Source organism: Natrix helvetica (genome assembly GCF_964273705.1).
Source record: "Natrix helvetica genome assembly, chromosome: 3".
In the NCBI taxonomy this organism is placed as follows: Eukaryota; Metazoa; Chordata; class Lepidosauria; order Squamata; family Natricidae; genus Natrix; species Natrix helvetica.
In genome coordinates this window covers 149565871-149584325 of record NC_138549.1, presented here as the reverse complement: position 1 = coordinate 149584325, position 18455 = coordinate 149565871, and the positions used below count along the sequence as shown (strand labels likewise).

General features: G+C 43.2%; 1 protein-coding gene across 1 annotated transcript in view; it reads right to left on the bottom strand.

Moving 5' to 3' along the window:
* PLCG1 (phospholipase C gamma 1) overlaps nucleotides 1-18455 on the bottom strand; it is a 117338-nt gene that overhangs the window by 60132 nt on the left and 38751 nt on the right. Inside the window, exons 2-4 of the mRNA XM_081949650.1 lie at nucleotides 3021-3173; nucleotides 1828-1921; nucleotides 1517-1564 (exon numbers count right to left, since the gene is read on the bottom strand). Coding sequence (XP_081805776.1) covers nucleotides 1517-1564; nucleotides 1828-1921; nucleotides 3021-3173 — 295 coding nt within the window. The remainder of the gene's footprint in view (nucleotides 1-1516; nucleotides 1565-1827; nucleotides 1922-3020; nucleotides 3174-18455) is intronic.

The following is an 18455-nucleotide window of genomic DNA, read 5'->3' as shown; positions in this document are numbered from 1 at the left end:
TATACATTTTGAAATAATATTTTTTAAGTGGGGAGTGAAAGGCAATACAGAATAGCCCATCCCTATTCAGCATAATGGCAAAGCATACATTCATATGAATCTTTTGAACTTCCTTAATAAAATCTCCAGGTTGGAAATTGAGATTTGTTCTTATGAAAAAGACAAGGGATTTTGTTTCTCATGGTGTGCAGATATTTTGTTCTATTGTTGCTTCTAGTTAAATGCATTTTTAAAATTCAATTGGAATGAATATATCAATATATTCATATATATCTCTTTCAAAATGCCTTCACTTTCTTGAAGAGAGAGCGAGAAAAAAGATCAGACCTCCAACATTCATCTTTGATGTCCAAACTCATTCATTCTAATATGTGGATGTCAGGAAGATAAACCCTCTTTGCATTAAATTATAGAGTACCTCAGTTACAGTTAAATAAATTTAATTAATTATTAATTCATATTGGTCCCTTCATCTATTAATTAACTTGCATACATTTATATGCAGAGAAAAATATTATCAGAATGGGATGTTAAGTTTCCTATTATTTTACTTGAAGCATTCTTGCATTTTTCAAAAACAATTATTGTTGTCTGCAGGTTTTTTTCCCCATATTATACACTTATACACTTATATTTACTTATACACACACACATACACACACACAAAAATGTTACTTACCGTATTTTTTGGTGTATAAGATGCACTTCCCGCCCGCCACCCCCCCCCCAAAAAAAAGTGAATGGAAATGTTTGTGTGCCTTATATAGTGAATGCTGCCGAAGCTGCACCCACCCAGCGGCTCTCACCCTTCGGCCTCTGCCTCTCAGCAATTTGCCTCCTTGCAGGAAACAGCAAACAGCTTGGTCAGTTTCAGCACAGCTGATTTAGCAAGAGCAATGGCCACCCATTGCTGCCTCTCTGTGCCCCGTTTTCAGCCTTCCAGTGCCCCATTTTTGGCCTCTGTGCACCCGATTTTCAGCCCATTGCAGGCAGCAGGGATTGCTGCCACCACCTATCCCCACTGCCTGGAATGGATTAAAAATGGGGCACCAGAGGCCAAAAATGGGGCACGTGGAGGCGGTAATAGGCAGCAGTGGCGATGGGCAGCGGCGATCCCCACAGCCTGGAACAACTGCTAGGCGATATTCTGGGAGGCAGATCCAACTGCCACTGCTCGTGTTAAATCAGGCTGTGCTGAAGTTGACCAGGCTGTTTGCTGCAAGGGGGCAAATTGCTGGGAGGCTGAGGCAGATTTTTTTCTTGTTTTCCTTCCAAAAGCTAGGTGCATCTTATAATCCCGAGAGTTTTATAATCTGAAAAATACTGTAATTAAAGTGTCACTTTTCCCTGTTTAGAATAGACACTATTCCAACTTTGATTATACTTTTCTAATCATCCAAATTCATTTTTCAATTAATAAAAATTAAATAGAAAACTAATTTTTAGACTTGTATGCCCCCTTTTGTTACTCAAATACACCACATCTCATAATATACAACAGTAACTTTCTATTTACCTATCCTCTCTGTTGCGGTCGACAAAGTAGAACTGTTTCCGAAGCCACCTAAAAGTAAATAGTTTTCAAATATTTGTAAATATGTCAGGGAATCACAAAATCTTCCTCTTTAAGAATCTCCCAAATCCTGCAAATTACATAAATTTGAACTGCTATGAAAGGAAGCACAGATTTTAATACACATAATCTTAAATTCCACATAATCTTAAATTCATATAGAAAGATGCTGGCAGTGAAGGAGAGGCAGTGAAATCTATATATAGTATGCCCCTTATTTGAAATGGTCCCTCTGTTCCAATTTTTTGCTTTACCTTTCAATTTGCAATGGAGTAGCAGCTTTTAGGGTATCTGCCACAAGCCAGTTCAACCCTTTGGTCCACATGTTGACTTCATCTTCGGAAGTGGCTGTGAAAATAAAGAACAAACTGAGCCTGTCAAGACATGACACAGGCACTGACCCTTATATCCAAGAAGGAAGTCACTTTGCAGCTGGTTTCCAAAAGACGGAAACTAGCCCCATCAATTTTGATATTTACAAATTAAAATAGCCATAAAACCAGTCTTTAAGGAGGAACAATCACATCATTTCAATGTTCAGCATTCAATTCATTATGCTCACTAAGCAAGGAAGAATCTTGTTTTTTTATCTTTGGGGGCAAATCCCACATGGCAAAAAAGAAGGATCTCCAGGGAACTTCAGTAATCAAGTTAGATATTTTTTTCATCCTTTTCAGGTCACAGATGTGCATGCCAAAACTTACTTTAGCATAGCTGAATGTCAGCAAACAGTGCCATGCTGTGCAAGGCTAAAAATCATTTAAAATATGTCTATTAGCCAGTTCAAATAATTATCTTAGCTTAATAAGGATGCAGATTGATTGCTCTTATTCAGAATATGGCATATAGTAACATGTTTGCTTAATTGCTTCATACCACATTCACTATTCTAGTTTGAGCACACCAGATTCTGCACAAATCCAGAATTGTGCCCTATGATTCATGCCTTTTGAAGATTACCATCAACAAAGGGAAGTGAGCAAAACATGATCAGTATTGAGCAATGGGATTTCTCTTTATCTTCCCATCGGTTTACCTTAGAAAGTACTTCATACGAGAAGCACACTCCCCCATTTCAAATTTTAGAAGGTATACAGGAACACACCTGTGTACTGTCTAGAATTTGGAGAGGGAAAAATGACATTTAAGACTCTTTTTAGCTTTTGAAGCCATAAGAGCCAATACTTGCAACATGGCTAGCCATAGAGTTAAACAAGAATGTCCATGTGCTCAAAGACTCTGGTTCAAGAACTGGCAATGGCTATCAGTTCTAGCAGCTGCTAGCAATTCTAGTCTCATTATTTGTTCCTCTTCACTATTCTAAGCCAAGTTTTGCACACACACACACAAAAGTAGATGAACAGCAGTGGTGTTGCTGGTGTTCAAAAAGCTGCAACAAAAATTGGATTGTAATCTCATGTCAGTGACAAAGTAAAAGACATCTAACCTTGCAAACTGAGTGTTTTCAGTCTGAATTCCATGCCATAAAGGATGACAAAGCAGTGAGACTGTTCTGGGCGGAAACAAGAATCTTCTTGGTATCGGTCAAAATCTCTGGAGTTCTTTCCCTGACGAATTTCTTGGATTTCACGAATATCAACTGTTAAAATAATAATAGGAGGAAAAGGGGTTGAATTAGAATAAAATTAAGAACAAACGTACTTTGTAGTCGAAAGCTTGATAAACACTGATAAACAACATTATCTGACAGTATCATGCTGTTACAAAATATGGTCTTCTATTTGCAATATTAAGTTTACTGTTGCTTAACCTCTAAACCAGTGGTTCCCAAACTTTTTCAGTCCACCGCCCCCTTGGTGCTACAAACTGATCCTCAGTGCCCCCCACCCAGTGGTGGAATTCAAATTTTTTTACAACCGGTTCTGTGGGCGTGGCTTGATGGGCGTGGCTGGGGAGTCATGTGACTGGGTGAATTGCATGAAGGAATAAAGATAGTAACAGTAAAATTCAAAACTGTAACAATTAATTGCACATTTATTCAAAATCCAATTTAAAAACCTTTGTAGTTAGTTAATTCAACAAAATTGTTGAACATGATCCAGTGATACCAGGTTTTCAAAGTCATTTATCAAGAACCTTAGTAACTAGTAACTTAGTAAACTCAGCAAAATTTAGTAACTACTTCACTGTTCAGTAAATTGTTAATGTGACGGATGGGCTTGATGAAGTGATACCAGTTTCCCAATGTCTGGTTTTAAGTCACTTAGCAGGAGTCTTAAATCACCACATTCAGTAATCTGGAGTCATTTTCTTTGCTTGGAGACCACACTGAAGCCATGTTCCACCAAATATGATGTTGGAAATGCAACAAGGAGCTTCTTAACCACTGTCCATAGTGCAGGATAGCGATCAGAAATTTCTTTCTGTAACCAAAACTCTTGGTACAATTTCTTGAACATTGGCGTCAGCTCAATGTCACCAACATTTGCTTGAATTATTTGATGAGATTATTGCATGGTTCCTAGGGATTCCCAATATGGAAAGTGAGAATGGGAACATTTTAACAGATCTATATGTTCTTGGGTTATAATTTTCACTAAAGAACCATGGGGATGGAAAGGGAAATATAGACAATGGAGTCCAATCCCCCTCCTCAACAGTTTGGAAGAATAACTCTAGCAAAATGCAGCCTTTTTACCTCTTTTAGGAATCATTATTATTATTATTATTATTATTATTATTATTATTATTATTATTATTATTATTATTATTATTATTATTATTATTATTATTATTATTATTATTATTATTAATTATTATTATTATTATTATTATTTATTATTATTATTATTTATTTATTTATTTATTTATTTTTCACAATACAACTCATGCAAAGGGTCATCCACAAATACATTACATTTTCCACACTCATATTTGTGATTCCTTATAACTTCTTTAAACTAAACATTTTTAGTACAAATCAACGCATTGACATATATATCACTAGTGCAGTTTCCTATCTCTTCCATTGACATAATTAACACCTTATGTATTGAATACAAGTATATCAAGTATAGGTTAAACATGAATTGAAAAACATCTAATTCAAATGTATAAGCTGTGAATTTATTATATAATCACAGGCAAACATTGCACTTATGCCTAAGTCCTCTACCCACGCACATTATAAGACAGATAAAACTATCTTAGCTGGCTGTTGTAAATATTACTCTGCTAATTCAACAAGAAATGCTACTGCATGAATTCTTAATGCAGAACACAACTAAAAGTGATTTTAGCAATTTTCTTTCCAAGTTAATTCAAAATGTATATCCAAATGTTCCTCTTATTTTTTCCCCAAGCACTAGGGAGGATTATATTCAAAACCAGACACTTTTGCTGTGTGTGTGTGTGTTTTTGCTTGCTTGCTTCTGGTCTCGAGTGTCAGATGGGCCGGTTGGTACCCCCAGAGGTCATCTAGTCCCACCCCAGACAGCGCCTCCCTGCCCCACATTCCCCCACCCCACCTCCTCTGGGAAGGCTCTGGTGGGGGGGGGATGCAGAGCCCCTGCAGAGAGCCCCTGCTACTCTCCCTCACCCTTCATTCTTACTCCCTCCCTCTCTTCGCAGGCCGAGCGGCCGCAGTGTTACTGGGACAGTGATCATGGATGTGCTGTCGCCCCGGGGAGAGCAGGTCTGGCCGCCAGCAAAGGGCTTCTGCCACGGCACCCCATGCAGGCAAAATAGCGAGCGAGTGAAGGAGGATCAGGCACGGCACCGAGCCCCCTTCGCCTCCCACTTTGTCTTCCGGGCGCGGACGGACGGAGGTAGCCAAAGCGGCCCGGGCGGGCGAGCAGGCGAGCAATGGAGGATCAGGCAGCTCTCTCGCTCGCTCACCCGCCCGGGCCGCTTTGGCTACCTCTGTCCGTCCACGCCCGCAGCTGCAGCGACCTCATCAAGACAAAGTGGGAGCGAAGGGAGGCGAAATGGCCTCCCTTTGATCACTCACTTTCCCCTCCTGTCCGCACTATGCTAGCCCTGCTCTCACTGATTGGCTGGCTCACCAATCGTCCTGCCCACCTCTAAGAGCCCTATCTACAGAAAGCCAAGCAGAACAAAAGTTAACTGGGTTTAGATAGGGCTCTTAGAGGCGGGCGGGGTGATTGGTGAGCCAGCCAATCAGTGAGTGGGCAGGGCTAGCATAGTGCAGGTGGGCGGGGGAAGTGAGCGATCGAGCAGCTTCTGGATGGGTGGGGGTGAGTGAGCAAACTTGTTCTGAATAGCTTGCTAGAGGAGGCCATCTCCAGCACTCCTTTGCTGCCCCTCTTGCCTCTTACCGCCCCCCTGCCGCCCTCCTGGCCTCTTACCGCCCCCCTAAGCCATCTCACCACCCCCTAGGGGGTGGTAGCACCCACTTTGGGAACCACTGCTCTAAACCAACAGGTACTGGAACTTTTTCCTTGCTGGAGAGATCTCTGCCTGAATTACCTTTTCTCTTGGAAAGATGAGATGCTGCTTTCCAGTTAAAGCATTTCAAGCATTCCCAGATTCATATACATTAAAGTTCTAAGATCAACATTTAAGAAGTTTAATTACTGTATGAACTTTGGGGTAGGAGTAAGGCTTGCATGACACCCTTAAGGGATTTTAAAGAAGCAGGATAGAAAGAGTATTAACTCTTTTGACCTTTGCTGTTGGAGAAAACTCCTGGGAATTCTGTCAATAGCCAAGTAAACAATCAAATGGATTGTTCACTAAATCAACTTAGACTTTGTCATTCAAGGAGCAAATGACCAGGGTTAAATTATTCTACTTCATACACATTAAGCAAAGATATAGATTTCTGGAGAAGGCTCTAATCTGGGAAAAGTAAAAGGAAAGGGAAGAAGAGGATGACTAAAAGCAAGGTGGATGAACTCAGCTACAGTGGTGATGGGTATACAACTGGAAGACCAAGTTAGGCATGGATCATGATCCAGAAAATCTATCTATGTGACAACTAAGACTCAATCAAATGGCTTGACAGTACCTGATCAAGGAAGGATTTGCAAACATTTCTAAGATATATTTAGAATAGAATATAATTCTTTATTGGTCAAGTGTGATTGGACACACAAGGAATTTGTCTTTGGTGCATATGCGCTCAGTGTACATAAGGAGAATAAAATACATTCATTAAGAATAAAAAGATACAACACTTAGTGATAATCAAGGTTACTAATAAGCTATCAAATTGTACTAGGAAACAAATAAAAACAATATATATTGAAAGATACAAGCAACATGGTTGTAGTCATAAGTGGAGGGAGACATATACAAGGAAGGAAGAAAAGAATAATAGTAATACATTTTTAGTAAATTATTGACTGTTGTGGGAATTAGTTGTTAAGCAGAGTGATGGCATTCGGGTAAAAACTGTCCTTGTGTCTAGTTGTTCTGGTGCGCAGTGCCCTATAGCGTCGTTTTGAGGATATACGTTGAAACAATTTATGTCCTGGATACGAGGGGTCTGTAGATAATTTAATTTCTGACATAGCAAAGTATACAGTCATCACAGTAAATATCACTGCGTAAGAAAAAGCAGAATAATCCAGAAGAATGAGGTGTAAACAACGTTGGCCAAACCAACTAAAATTACAGTGCTGATGCAATTCAACATATATTCATATACTCAAACTATTTAGTCTACTGAGGAGTCCTATCTTGAATCTAAAATCTATCGTGAAATTCTTATCTGAATTATAATTCTCTCCAAGTAATTCTAACTCTAAACGGCACTGTGAGCAATTAACATCAGGGGCTGACAGGCAGTGACTGACCCAAAGTTGGCTTTCATGTTGTTTTGGAAAAAAAGCAAGAGCCTGCACTTGTAGGAAAATGCTAGGAAGAAAAAAAATGTACATGAACAGTCCTGGGACCACTAGAGGTCACTATGGGAAATCCCAAACTAATAGCAAAGAATATCCTCACTAGAAAAAAAGAAAAGAAAGGAAACTGTAGCAGAAAGTTTTTAAAAGGTCCCCTAGGTACAAAACTACGGGGGGGGGGGGGGGGGATAGTTTTATGAAAGTAACAGAGAACTGAAAGCTTGGTTTCTATGTTTGCTATATGAACAAATGCAAGTTCAACAAAGAAATGCAAGTTAGCACTTTTGCTCGCAATGGATATTGTTGACTGTATGTTTGCTATTAAGACTAAATGAACATCTAAGCATTTAAGTAATTGCAACTCACTCATATAGGCTATGCAATTCTTAGCCCAGAGATGAAGTCTTCCTTGGCCTCCTATCCCAAATTCCAGTATGAAGGCCTTTGTTTTATTGCAGCTCCATGCACTTACATTCAACACAGTTAACAGGAAGATTAAATAAAATTAATTCTAGATTTATTTAAATCCAGCATGATAAAGCTTAATGATGAAAGTTGAGGAATGGTATGGGGAAAATGTGAAAGGCAGGAAAGAAAGAGGAACCAAAGCTGATGAAAGACAGAACACAGCGTCCTTTTCTGCTATGGAAAAAGCTAGCCACCTTTTCCTTCCTAAAGAAGAATACAGCCCTTGAGTATGGATCCACCCCCATGGATGGATCTGTGATTTGTGGTTTCTACGCACTTTAAGAACCTAAGAAGCACTTTAAGAACTACCTCTGGGCCTCGATGGTGGACTGTTAGACTATTGTGGTTTGGCGATGTAGGCTTCCTCTCTCCTTTTAGTTACCTTTTACATCTATTTACATCTTGGCCTTTTTACATTTATCTACATCTTGGACTTATTGCAAAGAAAACCCTGCCATAGCCATACTCACGGACTGAGTAACAGCATAATTTATTCTAGGGCTGACATTCTACGACTGCGAGGGTCCCCCCTCTCGCAGATATGCCCCCCTGCCCTGGTGAGGGCCCACCTCGATGAAGGGTTTATTAACCCAGAGAGGTGGAGGAAGCGGGGGATTAGGGGTTTTTTAGCGAAATGTTTTTTAAAATTTTTAAGGGGTTCCAGGGAGGGAGGGAGGGTTATTCAACCTGGGGGTATGGATACAGCCAGGTCAACAGGTGGGATCAGGACGGAGGGGAGCGGAGTGGGGGAGGCGAGAGGATACAGTATTCCTATAGGGGGGATTCCGATAGCGACGGTCGTAGGGAGGGGCGGGCGCGAGGACACCAGAAGAACGCATGGTTGGTTGGGAGACCGGGGCTGTTGGACACGCCCGGTCGCTTGTACCAACCCCCGCAGTCTAGGTGGACAGGATCGGCAGAGCCTGGGCCTTAGGCTGATGTTATGTAACGCGAGGTCTGTGGTTAACAAGGCCCCCCTCATCAGGGACTTGATCTCAGAGGGGGAGCCGGACCTCGCAGGAATAACGGAAACCTGGTTGGGCCCGGAAGGGGGGGTTGCCCCTCCGGGAAATGTTGGACCCGTGCCCCTCCTGGTTGGTACTGGCTTCCTGGGAGGGTTCACGAGGCTGGCTACTGGGACTGGTGAACGCTTCGTTGGGTGAGGGCCTTTTACCAACCGCCTTGAAAGAGGCGGTGGTGAGACCCCTGCTCAAGAAGCCTTCTCTGGACCCAATGGAGCTAGCAAATTATCGTCCTGTCTCCAACCTTCCTTTTTTAGCGAAGGTTGTTGAGAGTGTGGTGGCTCAGCAGTTCCCGCGTCACCTGGAGGAAGATGATTATCTAGACCCGCGCCAGTCCGGCTTCCGACCCGGTCACAGCACGGAGACGGCCTTGGTCACGTTGGTGGATGATCTCTGGAGGGCAAAGGATGGGGGTTGTTCCTCCATCCTTGTCCTATTAGACCTCTCGGGGGCTTTCGATACCATCGACCATGGTATCCTATTGCGCCGTCTGGAGGGGTTGGGGATCGGGGGCACCGTATTGCGGTGGTTCCGCTCCTACCTCTCTGGCCGGACGCAATGTGTGTTGACAGGGGAGCAGAGGTCGACCCCGAGGCCCCTCACTTGTGGGGTCCCACAGGGGTCGATCCTCTCGCCTCTCCTGTTCAACACATATATGAAACCGCTGGGCGAGATCATCCGTGGTTTTGGGGTGAGATATCATCTGTACGCTGATGACACTCAGCTGTATATTTCCACCCCAAACCACCCCAACGAGGCTGTTGAAGTGATGTCCCGTTGTCTGGAAGCCGTGCGGGTCTGGATGGGTGACAACAGGCTCAAGCTCAACCCCTCCAAGACAGAGTGGCTGTGGCTTCCGGCACCCCGGTACAACCAGCACATTCCATCGCTGGCCATCGGGGATGAACAATTAGCCCCGGTGGAACGGGCACGCAATTTGGGCGTCCTCCTTGATGCCCGGCTGGCTATGAAAGATCATGTGGCAGCCGTGGCGAGGGGGATGTTCCACCAGGTTCGCCTGATGCGCCAATTGCGACCCCTTTTGGACCGGGAGGCCCTGCACACAGTCACTCACGCGCTGGTGACGTCTCGCCTGGACTACTGTAATGCTCTCTACATGGGGCTCCCCTTGAGGTGCACCCGGAGACTGCAGTTGGTCCAGAATGCAGCCGCGCGGGTAATTATGGGGAGATCGAGGTTCTCCCTTATAACACCGCTCCTGCGCGAGCTGCACTGGCTTCCTGTGGCCTACCGGGTGCGCTTCAAGGTGTTAGTTACCATCTTCAAAGCGCTCCATGGCATAGGGCCTAGTTACCTGCGGGATCGTGTCCTGCCCCATACATCCCTGCGACCCATTCGCTCACACAGAGAGGGTCTCCTCCGGGTGCCGTCCTCTAGAGATTGTCAGAGGGCGGTGCCCAGGAGTAGGTCCTTCTCTGTGGCGGCCCCTACCCTTTGGAACGACCTCCCCCCAGACATTAGAACAACAACCGATCTCCGCTCCTTCCGCAGTAAACTGAAGACCCACCTGTTTCGGCTAGCCGGCCTGGCATAATTCGACAACTTTTCCACCCCTAGGTCATTTTTAATTGTCAATTTTAGTTTTTAAACTATTAATGTCATTGGGGTTTTAACCTTTTTCAGTATTGTAATTATTTATTTATTTTTTACCTCCTCTGTATGACACTGTGCTGACTGTTGCTTGTGTACGTCGCCCCAAGTCCCTGTGGGGAAAGGGGGCGACTAATAAGTTTAAATAAATAAATAAATAAATAAATAAATAAAATAAATGTTCCCCCATCCATAGATTCTCCATCTCCTGGACTGTAATGAACCTTTACACCTTGGCTATTTCCTCTGGAATAACTTAGAAAACCAATCTTTTCTGGAAAATTAAACTCAAGAATTTCCTGAATTCTGAATTACAGGAAGTACTCAATTTACGACTGCAATTGAACCCAAGATTTCTGTTGTTAAGTGAGACATTTGAGTTTTGCCCCATTTTCTTGCCACAGTTAAGTGAATCACTGAAGTTAAGTTAGCAACATGGTTGTTAAGTGAACCTGTCTTCCCCATTGGCTTTGCTTGTAAATAGGTTGCAAAAGTGACCCTGGGATACTGCAACTATAATAACTATGAGTCAATTGCCAAGTGTCTGAATTTTGACCACACTGGTTGTGGAGCTGCTACAATGGTCATAAGTGTGAAAAATGATGATCAGTCACTTTTTTCAGTCACTAAATGAACGCTTGTAAATTGAGGTCTGCCTGTATTAAGAAGCACCATTTTTTTCTATTCTAATCCAGACGGGTTTTTTTTTTAATCTCCTTGAGCTAACATTTTTCTTTTGCTTGTTTTCATTGACCATTCAAAAATGTTCAGTATGCAGGAACTCCGTGACTCCTGCTTTGTATCTTGCCGCCAAGGTTGAGTACAGATTAAGAATAATCTTACAGTTTGTTAGGTTTCAAGACTCCGTATTGTTTTCCCCTGATTGTGTACGTCTTTTCATTGGAATTCAAAATTTCAGGATCTATTTCTCACAATCCCATGGGCTCCATCTAACCGAGAGGAAATAAGGAAAAAGCAATCTAGTTTTCTTCTGGTGATTGAAAAGAAAATTCTCATTCCTTGCTCTCGCTTCCAAGTGAATAAATTATCTTGGAATTGTAGTCTTTCTTCATGAATACAGGCAGAATCATGTAGTGATGAAGGTCTTGGACTGGCACCAGGCAAACACAGGTTCAAGTCTATTCTGAGCCATAAAAGCTCATTGGGTGACTTTAGGCCAATCACTTTTTTCAAACCAACCGCTTGGTGTGGTTGTTGAGGGAAAAGGTAGGGGATGCCACTACATCTGTTTGGACATTCCAAAGGGATCTGAAGGGACTTATTGTAGATAAAATACATTCCAATATTTAGCTACGTCCTTGTAGGTTTATTAAGGCACTCCAAGCCTGACCAGCCCAACCTGAGACATTTGACAATTCAGGATATAAGAGCTGCGGTGGTGCAGTGGTTAGAGTGCAGTACTGCAGGCTACTTCTGCTGACTGCCGGCTGTCTGCAGTTTGGCAGATCGAATCTCACCAGGCTCAAGGTTGACTCAGCCTTCCATCCTTCTGAGGTGGGTAAAATGAGGATCCAGATTGTTGGGGGGCAATATGGTAACTCTGTAAACCACTTAGAGAGGGCTGTAAAGCACCGTGAAGCAGTATATAAGTCTAAGTGCTATTGCTATCTCTATAAGAAAACATTGGAGTAGTTACATTGCAGAATTAAAGATAACAGATAAAGCCAGAAAACATTCAGTATATGAAACTCCTTCGTGACCCACCAACAAAATAAAAGTAGAACTCCTGTCAAGAGACTGATCAGAAGTAAGTGAAGGGTAAATTCAGCCCTTGTTTTCCTTGTCAGATAACTGGTTGATGGTATTTCATGTATATTTTTAAGAGTTCTGCATATATAGCTTCAAAGGATTCCCAAGTACTCTACAGAAGCCTTTGAACTAGGCTCCTCATGTATTTCTTGTTGAAATATTTCATTCTAGGACCTCAACGTTTATAAATAAGAGTACACCAACACATTTAGTTTAACTTAGATTAGTGTTTTAAATAACTTACAATTTTTGTTTAGAACGTCTTTTTAGCATGTTATAGAGACTGTGAGCATAAATATAACTTCTTTTTCTAAAAGAGAAGAGTGTACCATAGTATTTATTTTGTAGTTTAGAGTATGAGGGTTTTCTTTGGTTTCTTAAAAAAAATTGATCCAACCCAGATGTTCTCCTTTTCATCAGTATTCTTAACTAAGCGGTAGCACCTTATCAGCCCTGGCTAATCTTGAAAAGTTAAGCAGGGTTGATGTGGTTAATATGTGGATGATAAACCAACAGAAAACATCTTATATAAGACGACGCTAAACCACTTTCATATCATTACTAAGAAACCTGTATGCCCACAAAGTTACTAGCTTGATTTTAATTAAATGTTCCTTTTTTCACTACTTGTTTTTTCAGCTTCTGAACTCAGGAGGCCCAACTGGGAATTCTAGAAATCACACTCAACATATGTGGAGATTAACTAAGATTTAGAAGCCAAATACAAGTAATTAAACTTGTTCCAAAATAATATTTCCAGTGGAGAAGGTAATGTGACCAAATAAAGTCAGACTATCTTGAAGGAAAGATGGACTAAGGAAGTAGGGAAGGATTCCTATCTGATAATAATGCTCCTTTTCCCCATCTGGTTCTCAAAGTAGCTTCTGCACACAGATGTGGCAGAAAATCAGACACTTCTCTGAGCGGTGCGTCTGTGGTATACTAAACTGCATACGGCTCTGTTGCTGCCACGTGCGCAGTTCAAACTTCCTCTCTATATTTCATAGCAGAAAGTGAGCATCTGTACTGTAAATAAAGTATTTTGGATTTCAGCTACAAAATCAGTTATGTCTCTCTTATTTACAAGATCTAATTATGAGCTTTATGTGCCTGGGAAATGGAAGACTGTTTATTCTTAAAACCATTATACTGGCTTTCTCCATCAAGAATGTCATCTCATAATATTTTTGTGAAGGGAACACCCATTGCTGTGAATCTTCTTATATACCGGCAGTCATAATAAAAATGATAATTAGCATCAATACATAAACACTACTGTCAACTTCCTTTCTTCTTCCTTCCAAACACCACTTACTTGATCCTTTAACTGAGATAAATCATACAAAAGAACATCAATGTGGGTGATCATATCCTTTTGCTTTAAATAACTAAATCAATCACAATCAAGCATGAAGTTAATGGCTAGTGCATCAGCAATTAAGATTTAATTACTGGGTTTGCACACCACCTACACTGGGCTAAAATGAGGTTGGATAAGCTGTTATAGAAATCAAGCCATTATCTTAGTAAGTTTTATGAATCAATTAAACTGAAATATGTGAATTTAGCAAATATGTTTTGTTAAGAAGGGTTTAAGGTTTACCATGTTGCATTAATAAAGTCAGTGTCCTAAAGTAGAATCAGTTATTTTTCTGGGTACAAAGAAATTCCTCTCTTTCACTTTGCTTGGAGGACACAAGCAATAAGAAGAGTTATACAACAGAGAATAAAAACCAATTCAGGTAATGATTATTCTGTAACTTGGGCTCTTCTTGGTCCATCACAATTGACTCTTTCTCAAGATTCCTGAACTAGCAATAGCACTTATACTTTGTACTGCTTCATAATGCTTTTACTGCCCACTCTAAGCATTTTACAGAGTCAGCATATTGCCCCCAACAACCCGGGTCATCATTTTACCAACCTCAGAAGGATGAAAGGATGAATTAATCTTGAGCCGGTGAAAATTGAACTTCTGGAAGTCAGCAGAATTGGCCTGCAATACTAATCTCTGTGCCACCATGGCTCTTCCTGGCACTAGGTAAGAGGCTGGCCTAGATAGTCTAACCTTTATAATATATAATACGTTTCTATGAAATAATAATAATATTACAACCTGAACTGGTCAGTTTAGACTGAAAAACAAAAAAAATCTCACAATTTTTCACTGTGCATTACCCAAAAATAAGACAGGGTCTTATTTTCTTTTGACACCCCCCCCGGAAATAAGCGCTTGGCCTTATTTTGGGGGAGGTATTATTTTTGAGGTCAGGAGGCAGCAAACATGGTCACCTCATGGCTGCTGCTATGTTGCAATATTTTCTGGGAGGGCTTATTTTTGGGGAAGGCTTATTTTAGCGCATGCACTCAAAAGCCCAATTGGGCTTATTATCCGGGGAGGTCTTATTCAGGAAACGGGTAGTGATATTGATAGATAATATCCATGCCACAGAAATGGAGGCAGAGGTTTATTTCAAGTCAAACAAACAGTTAAAGAAGAAAAGTGTGCATTGGCCAATTACATCAAAGACAACCAAGAAGGCAATGATGCAAATTAAAAATTTGAACTTATTGAATGTGCAGGAAACAAAACATGAATATTAAATTAATGTAATAAAAATCTGAACAGAATGCTGGTAAGAAAAAGCATTACATGCTCAATTTCTACAAAAGGTCAATGGAAAGTGGATGAAAATAAAATCATTTACTGGATTACAACTGGAACATTAGAAAAAGAAACTGAAGGTTTGCCTTTGGCTGCTCAAGCTATTTGAACCAATGCAATCAAGGCCAGAATTGATTTAAAGTGCAAATTATGCAACAAAAAGCTGCAGAAAATGACCATTGGCTTACCTGAGGGGTCCTTTTCTGTACACCACGGGAGAGTCCAAGCAATGGGTTAATTCAGTCTGCTTGCCCTTAGGACTGAGGAACTATTTTTCCTTTAGCCACACCTCCTCCTGGTGTGATCAATCCCCCAGAATTCTTAGGAGTCAGTTCGTGCGGACGGAGCGAAGCGTCCAAGATGATGTACTGTTGACACGAAGAACCCGGATCCCGGCCTTAAGAGCCAGGGTGGGTTGGACTCTCCCGCGGTGTACAGAAAAGGACCCCTCAGGTAAGCCAATGGTCATTTTCCTGTACACCGCTTGGAGAGTCCAAGCAATGGGACATACCCAAGTTATTGTCCATCTGGGTGGGCAGAAGAAGGCTCCCGGGATTCGGTCTCTGACACAACCGCCTGGAGCACACGCCTGCCGAAGGACGCCTCAGCTGAGGCGAAAATGTCCAATTTATAGTGTCGCACAAAAGGAGAAGGAGAGGACCACGTAGCGGCCTTGCAGATGTCCAGGATTGAGGCCTGGGTGGCCCAGGCCGCCGAGGTAGCAGCACTTCGTGTGGAGTGTGCGGTGATGCCGCGCGGAACGGCTTTGGATTGGCTTTCATAGGCTGTCGCAATGCAGGCACGAAGCCACCTGCCAATCGTGGAGGAAGAGACCTTCTTCCCTAGGGAACCAGGCTGGAAGGAAAGGAAGAGAGCCTCTGACTTCCTGAACTCCGCAGTACGAGCGATGTAAACCTTCAGGGCCCTCCTGACATCAAGATTGTGCCAGGAACGCTCTCTGGGATGCGACGGATGAGGACAGAAATTTGGTAACACAATGTCTTGCGCTCTATGGAACCATGAGTTTACTTTGGGGGTAAAGGTCGGGTCCAGCCTCAAAATGACCCTGTCAGGGTGGATGACGCACAGGTCCTGGCGAACAGACAGAGCCGCCAGCTCCGAAATCCGGCGGGCGGACGTGATGGCAATCAAGAAGGCCGTCTTCAGCGTCAGGAATCGAAGAGAAGTAGTGCGTAGAGGTTCGAATGGAGGGCCGGAGAGGGCCCGTAGGACCACGGACAGCTGCCAAGTGGGGTAGCGATGAACGGTGGGAGGGCGAAGGTTAGAGGCGCCCTTGAGGAAGAGGCGCACCTTCAGGATTTTGCTGAGAGGCAAAAGATGGTCGCCCGACCAGACGGTGGACAAGGCCGCTTGCTTGGAGGGGGAGCTGCCTGATCGGGTTTGGGACCCCTTGGGGCCACTGCAGTGGGATTCTTAAATTTCATGGCCTCCGTGATGCCCTTGGCAATGGCACGGGCCATCAGTTCCTGCATGCGGGGAGATAACTCCTCTGAGTCAGAATCAGGATCCAAACCCTCCTCTAGGGGGGGTGAAGCCTCACCCTGCATATCATCTATGCTAGCATCCCCAGGGGGAGGGGCCTGCTCACAGGCCCAAGAGGGTGCCGGGGAAGCCGGCTCTGCAAATGACCTATTTGGGGATAGGTCCTGGGACTCCACCTCCTCGGCAAGGACCATTTGGAGATCCTCCCGGGAGGGAGGGATTCCTGAGTGGGACTGCTCCCTGTCTGCCTGGCGTCTGGCCTTCTCAAACTGCTTGTCAAGGGCCCGCTGGCGCCTTTCAGCATCCTTGGCCTCGGCCACGGAATGGGTTCTGGAACGCTGTTTCCCAGAACTACCCCCACCACTCTTGCCCGCACCCCCACTCCCCGATGAGGAGGAACCCTTGCTAGGGGCCTGAGAGAGGCTCGGCCTAGTATCATGGGAATCGGGGGGACTAGGCAGGTCCATAGTCAATGACCACACAAGATGGAGCAAGGCTATGACAAGGCAGAAGTTAGAGAGAGAGACTGGTTGCTGCAAGGAGAACAAAACAAAAAGATTTGTCAAAATTGCTATATGCACAGTAATTGAGTCAATACGTATGAAAGTATCCCATGCTTAATACCAGTCAGAGGCCCAGGGGTAGGATTGGGGCCTGCACCGAGGCGCAAGGCTCCGCAGGAGAAGCAGGGAGGAGAATGACTAGAAAAATGCTTTGGCCTGCGCTTACTTAGGCCTCCTCCCTGAGCCGGTATAATGACCGTTGGTATGGCCCAGGAACCAGCACCGCTCGCAAAAATAGGCAAAAGGATGGAGGTGGCGATCCCAGCCTGAGAAACCCTTGCTAGGCCCTGCCACCTCCAGCGGTCTCCTGATAACGAGGCTGATGCAAAATGGCGGCCATGGCTGGGCGCGCATTTTTCGCGCCTAAAATGGCCGCCGCAACAGCGTGGGGCTAACGGAGAGCGAGGAGCGAACGCGTCTCGAATGGCGACGATCGCTCACTCCTCCCTGCAGCAGAGGTCCTCTAGCAGGCCGGGGAACGAAAAAAACTTCGTCTAAAATAACAAACGAGGGGCCTGGGAACGTAGGAACCTCGCCGCTGCAGCCGCGCCGTTTTAAACGACAAGCGGCAGGCCTCCGAAACCGTCCCATAAGGATCGGCTGAGGGGCACCCCCCACCACCTTCCAGCTTACCTCCTGGCCTTCAAATGTAAAATTCTGCTGGAGAAAAACGCAGCGATGAGGAGAAAAACGTCTCACGAAATTGGGGAAATGTTAGGAAGAGAAATAAAACGCAAATAGAGAGTCCAAGCCAAAAAAGGATTAATTCAGCTCAGAGCTCTAGCTAATTACGTCCAAACGGGCTGACTGAGGAAGAATTCTGGGGGATTGATCACACCAGGAGGAGGTGTGGCTAAAGGAAAAATAGTTCCTCAGTCCTAAGGGCAAGCAGACTGAATTAACCCATTGCTTGGACTCTCCAAGCGGTGTACAGGAAAAAACAGTAATCATACATTTAGCTCATGCAAGTTCACACAAACTAAATATAAACAACATAATATAATTACTGATGATTCACTGGAATATATGAAAAAATATGGGCCAGTAATAAAAAGTGGGTGAGAACATATATTACATTGAAAATGTAATAAAAATGAGCAGGTTAAAATATTGTGGGATTTCCAAATACAGACTGTTAAATCTTGGTGCATAATACACCAGATTTGATTATGGTTGAAAAGAAGTGCAAATAATTGATGTTGCAACACAGGAAATAGTAGACTAGAAGACAGTGATCATAAAGTATCAAGTTCTGAAAGTAGAAATGAAAGATTATGAAGACAATGATGGTCTCTATGGTTATTGGCACACTGGATGCCATACTGAAGAACCTTGGACAACACTCAGAAAATTCTACTCATTGATAAAAAATTCCGTATATCAATTATAAAAGGCCATACTGCCAGGATATGCTATTGTCAGGCTTGGAAGCCATCTTTTAAATGGGCCTCA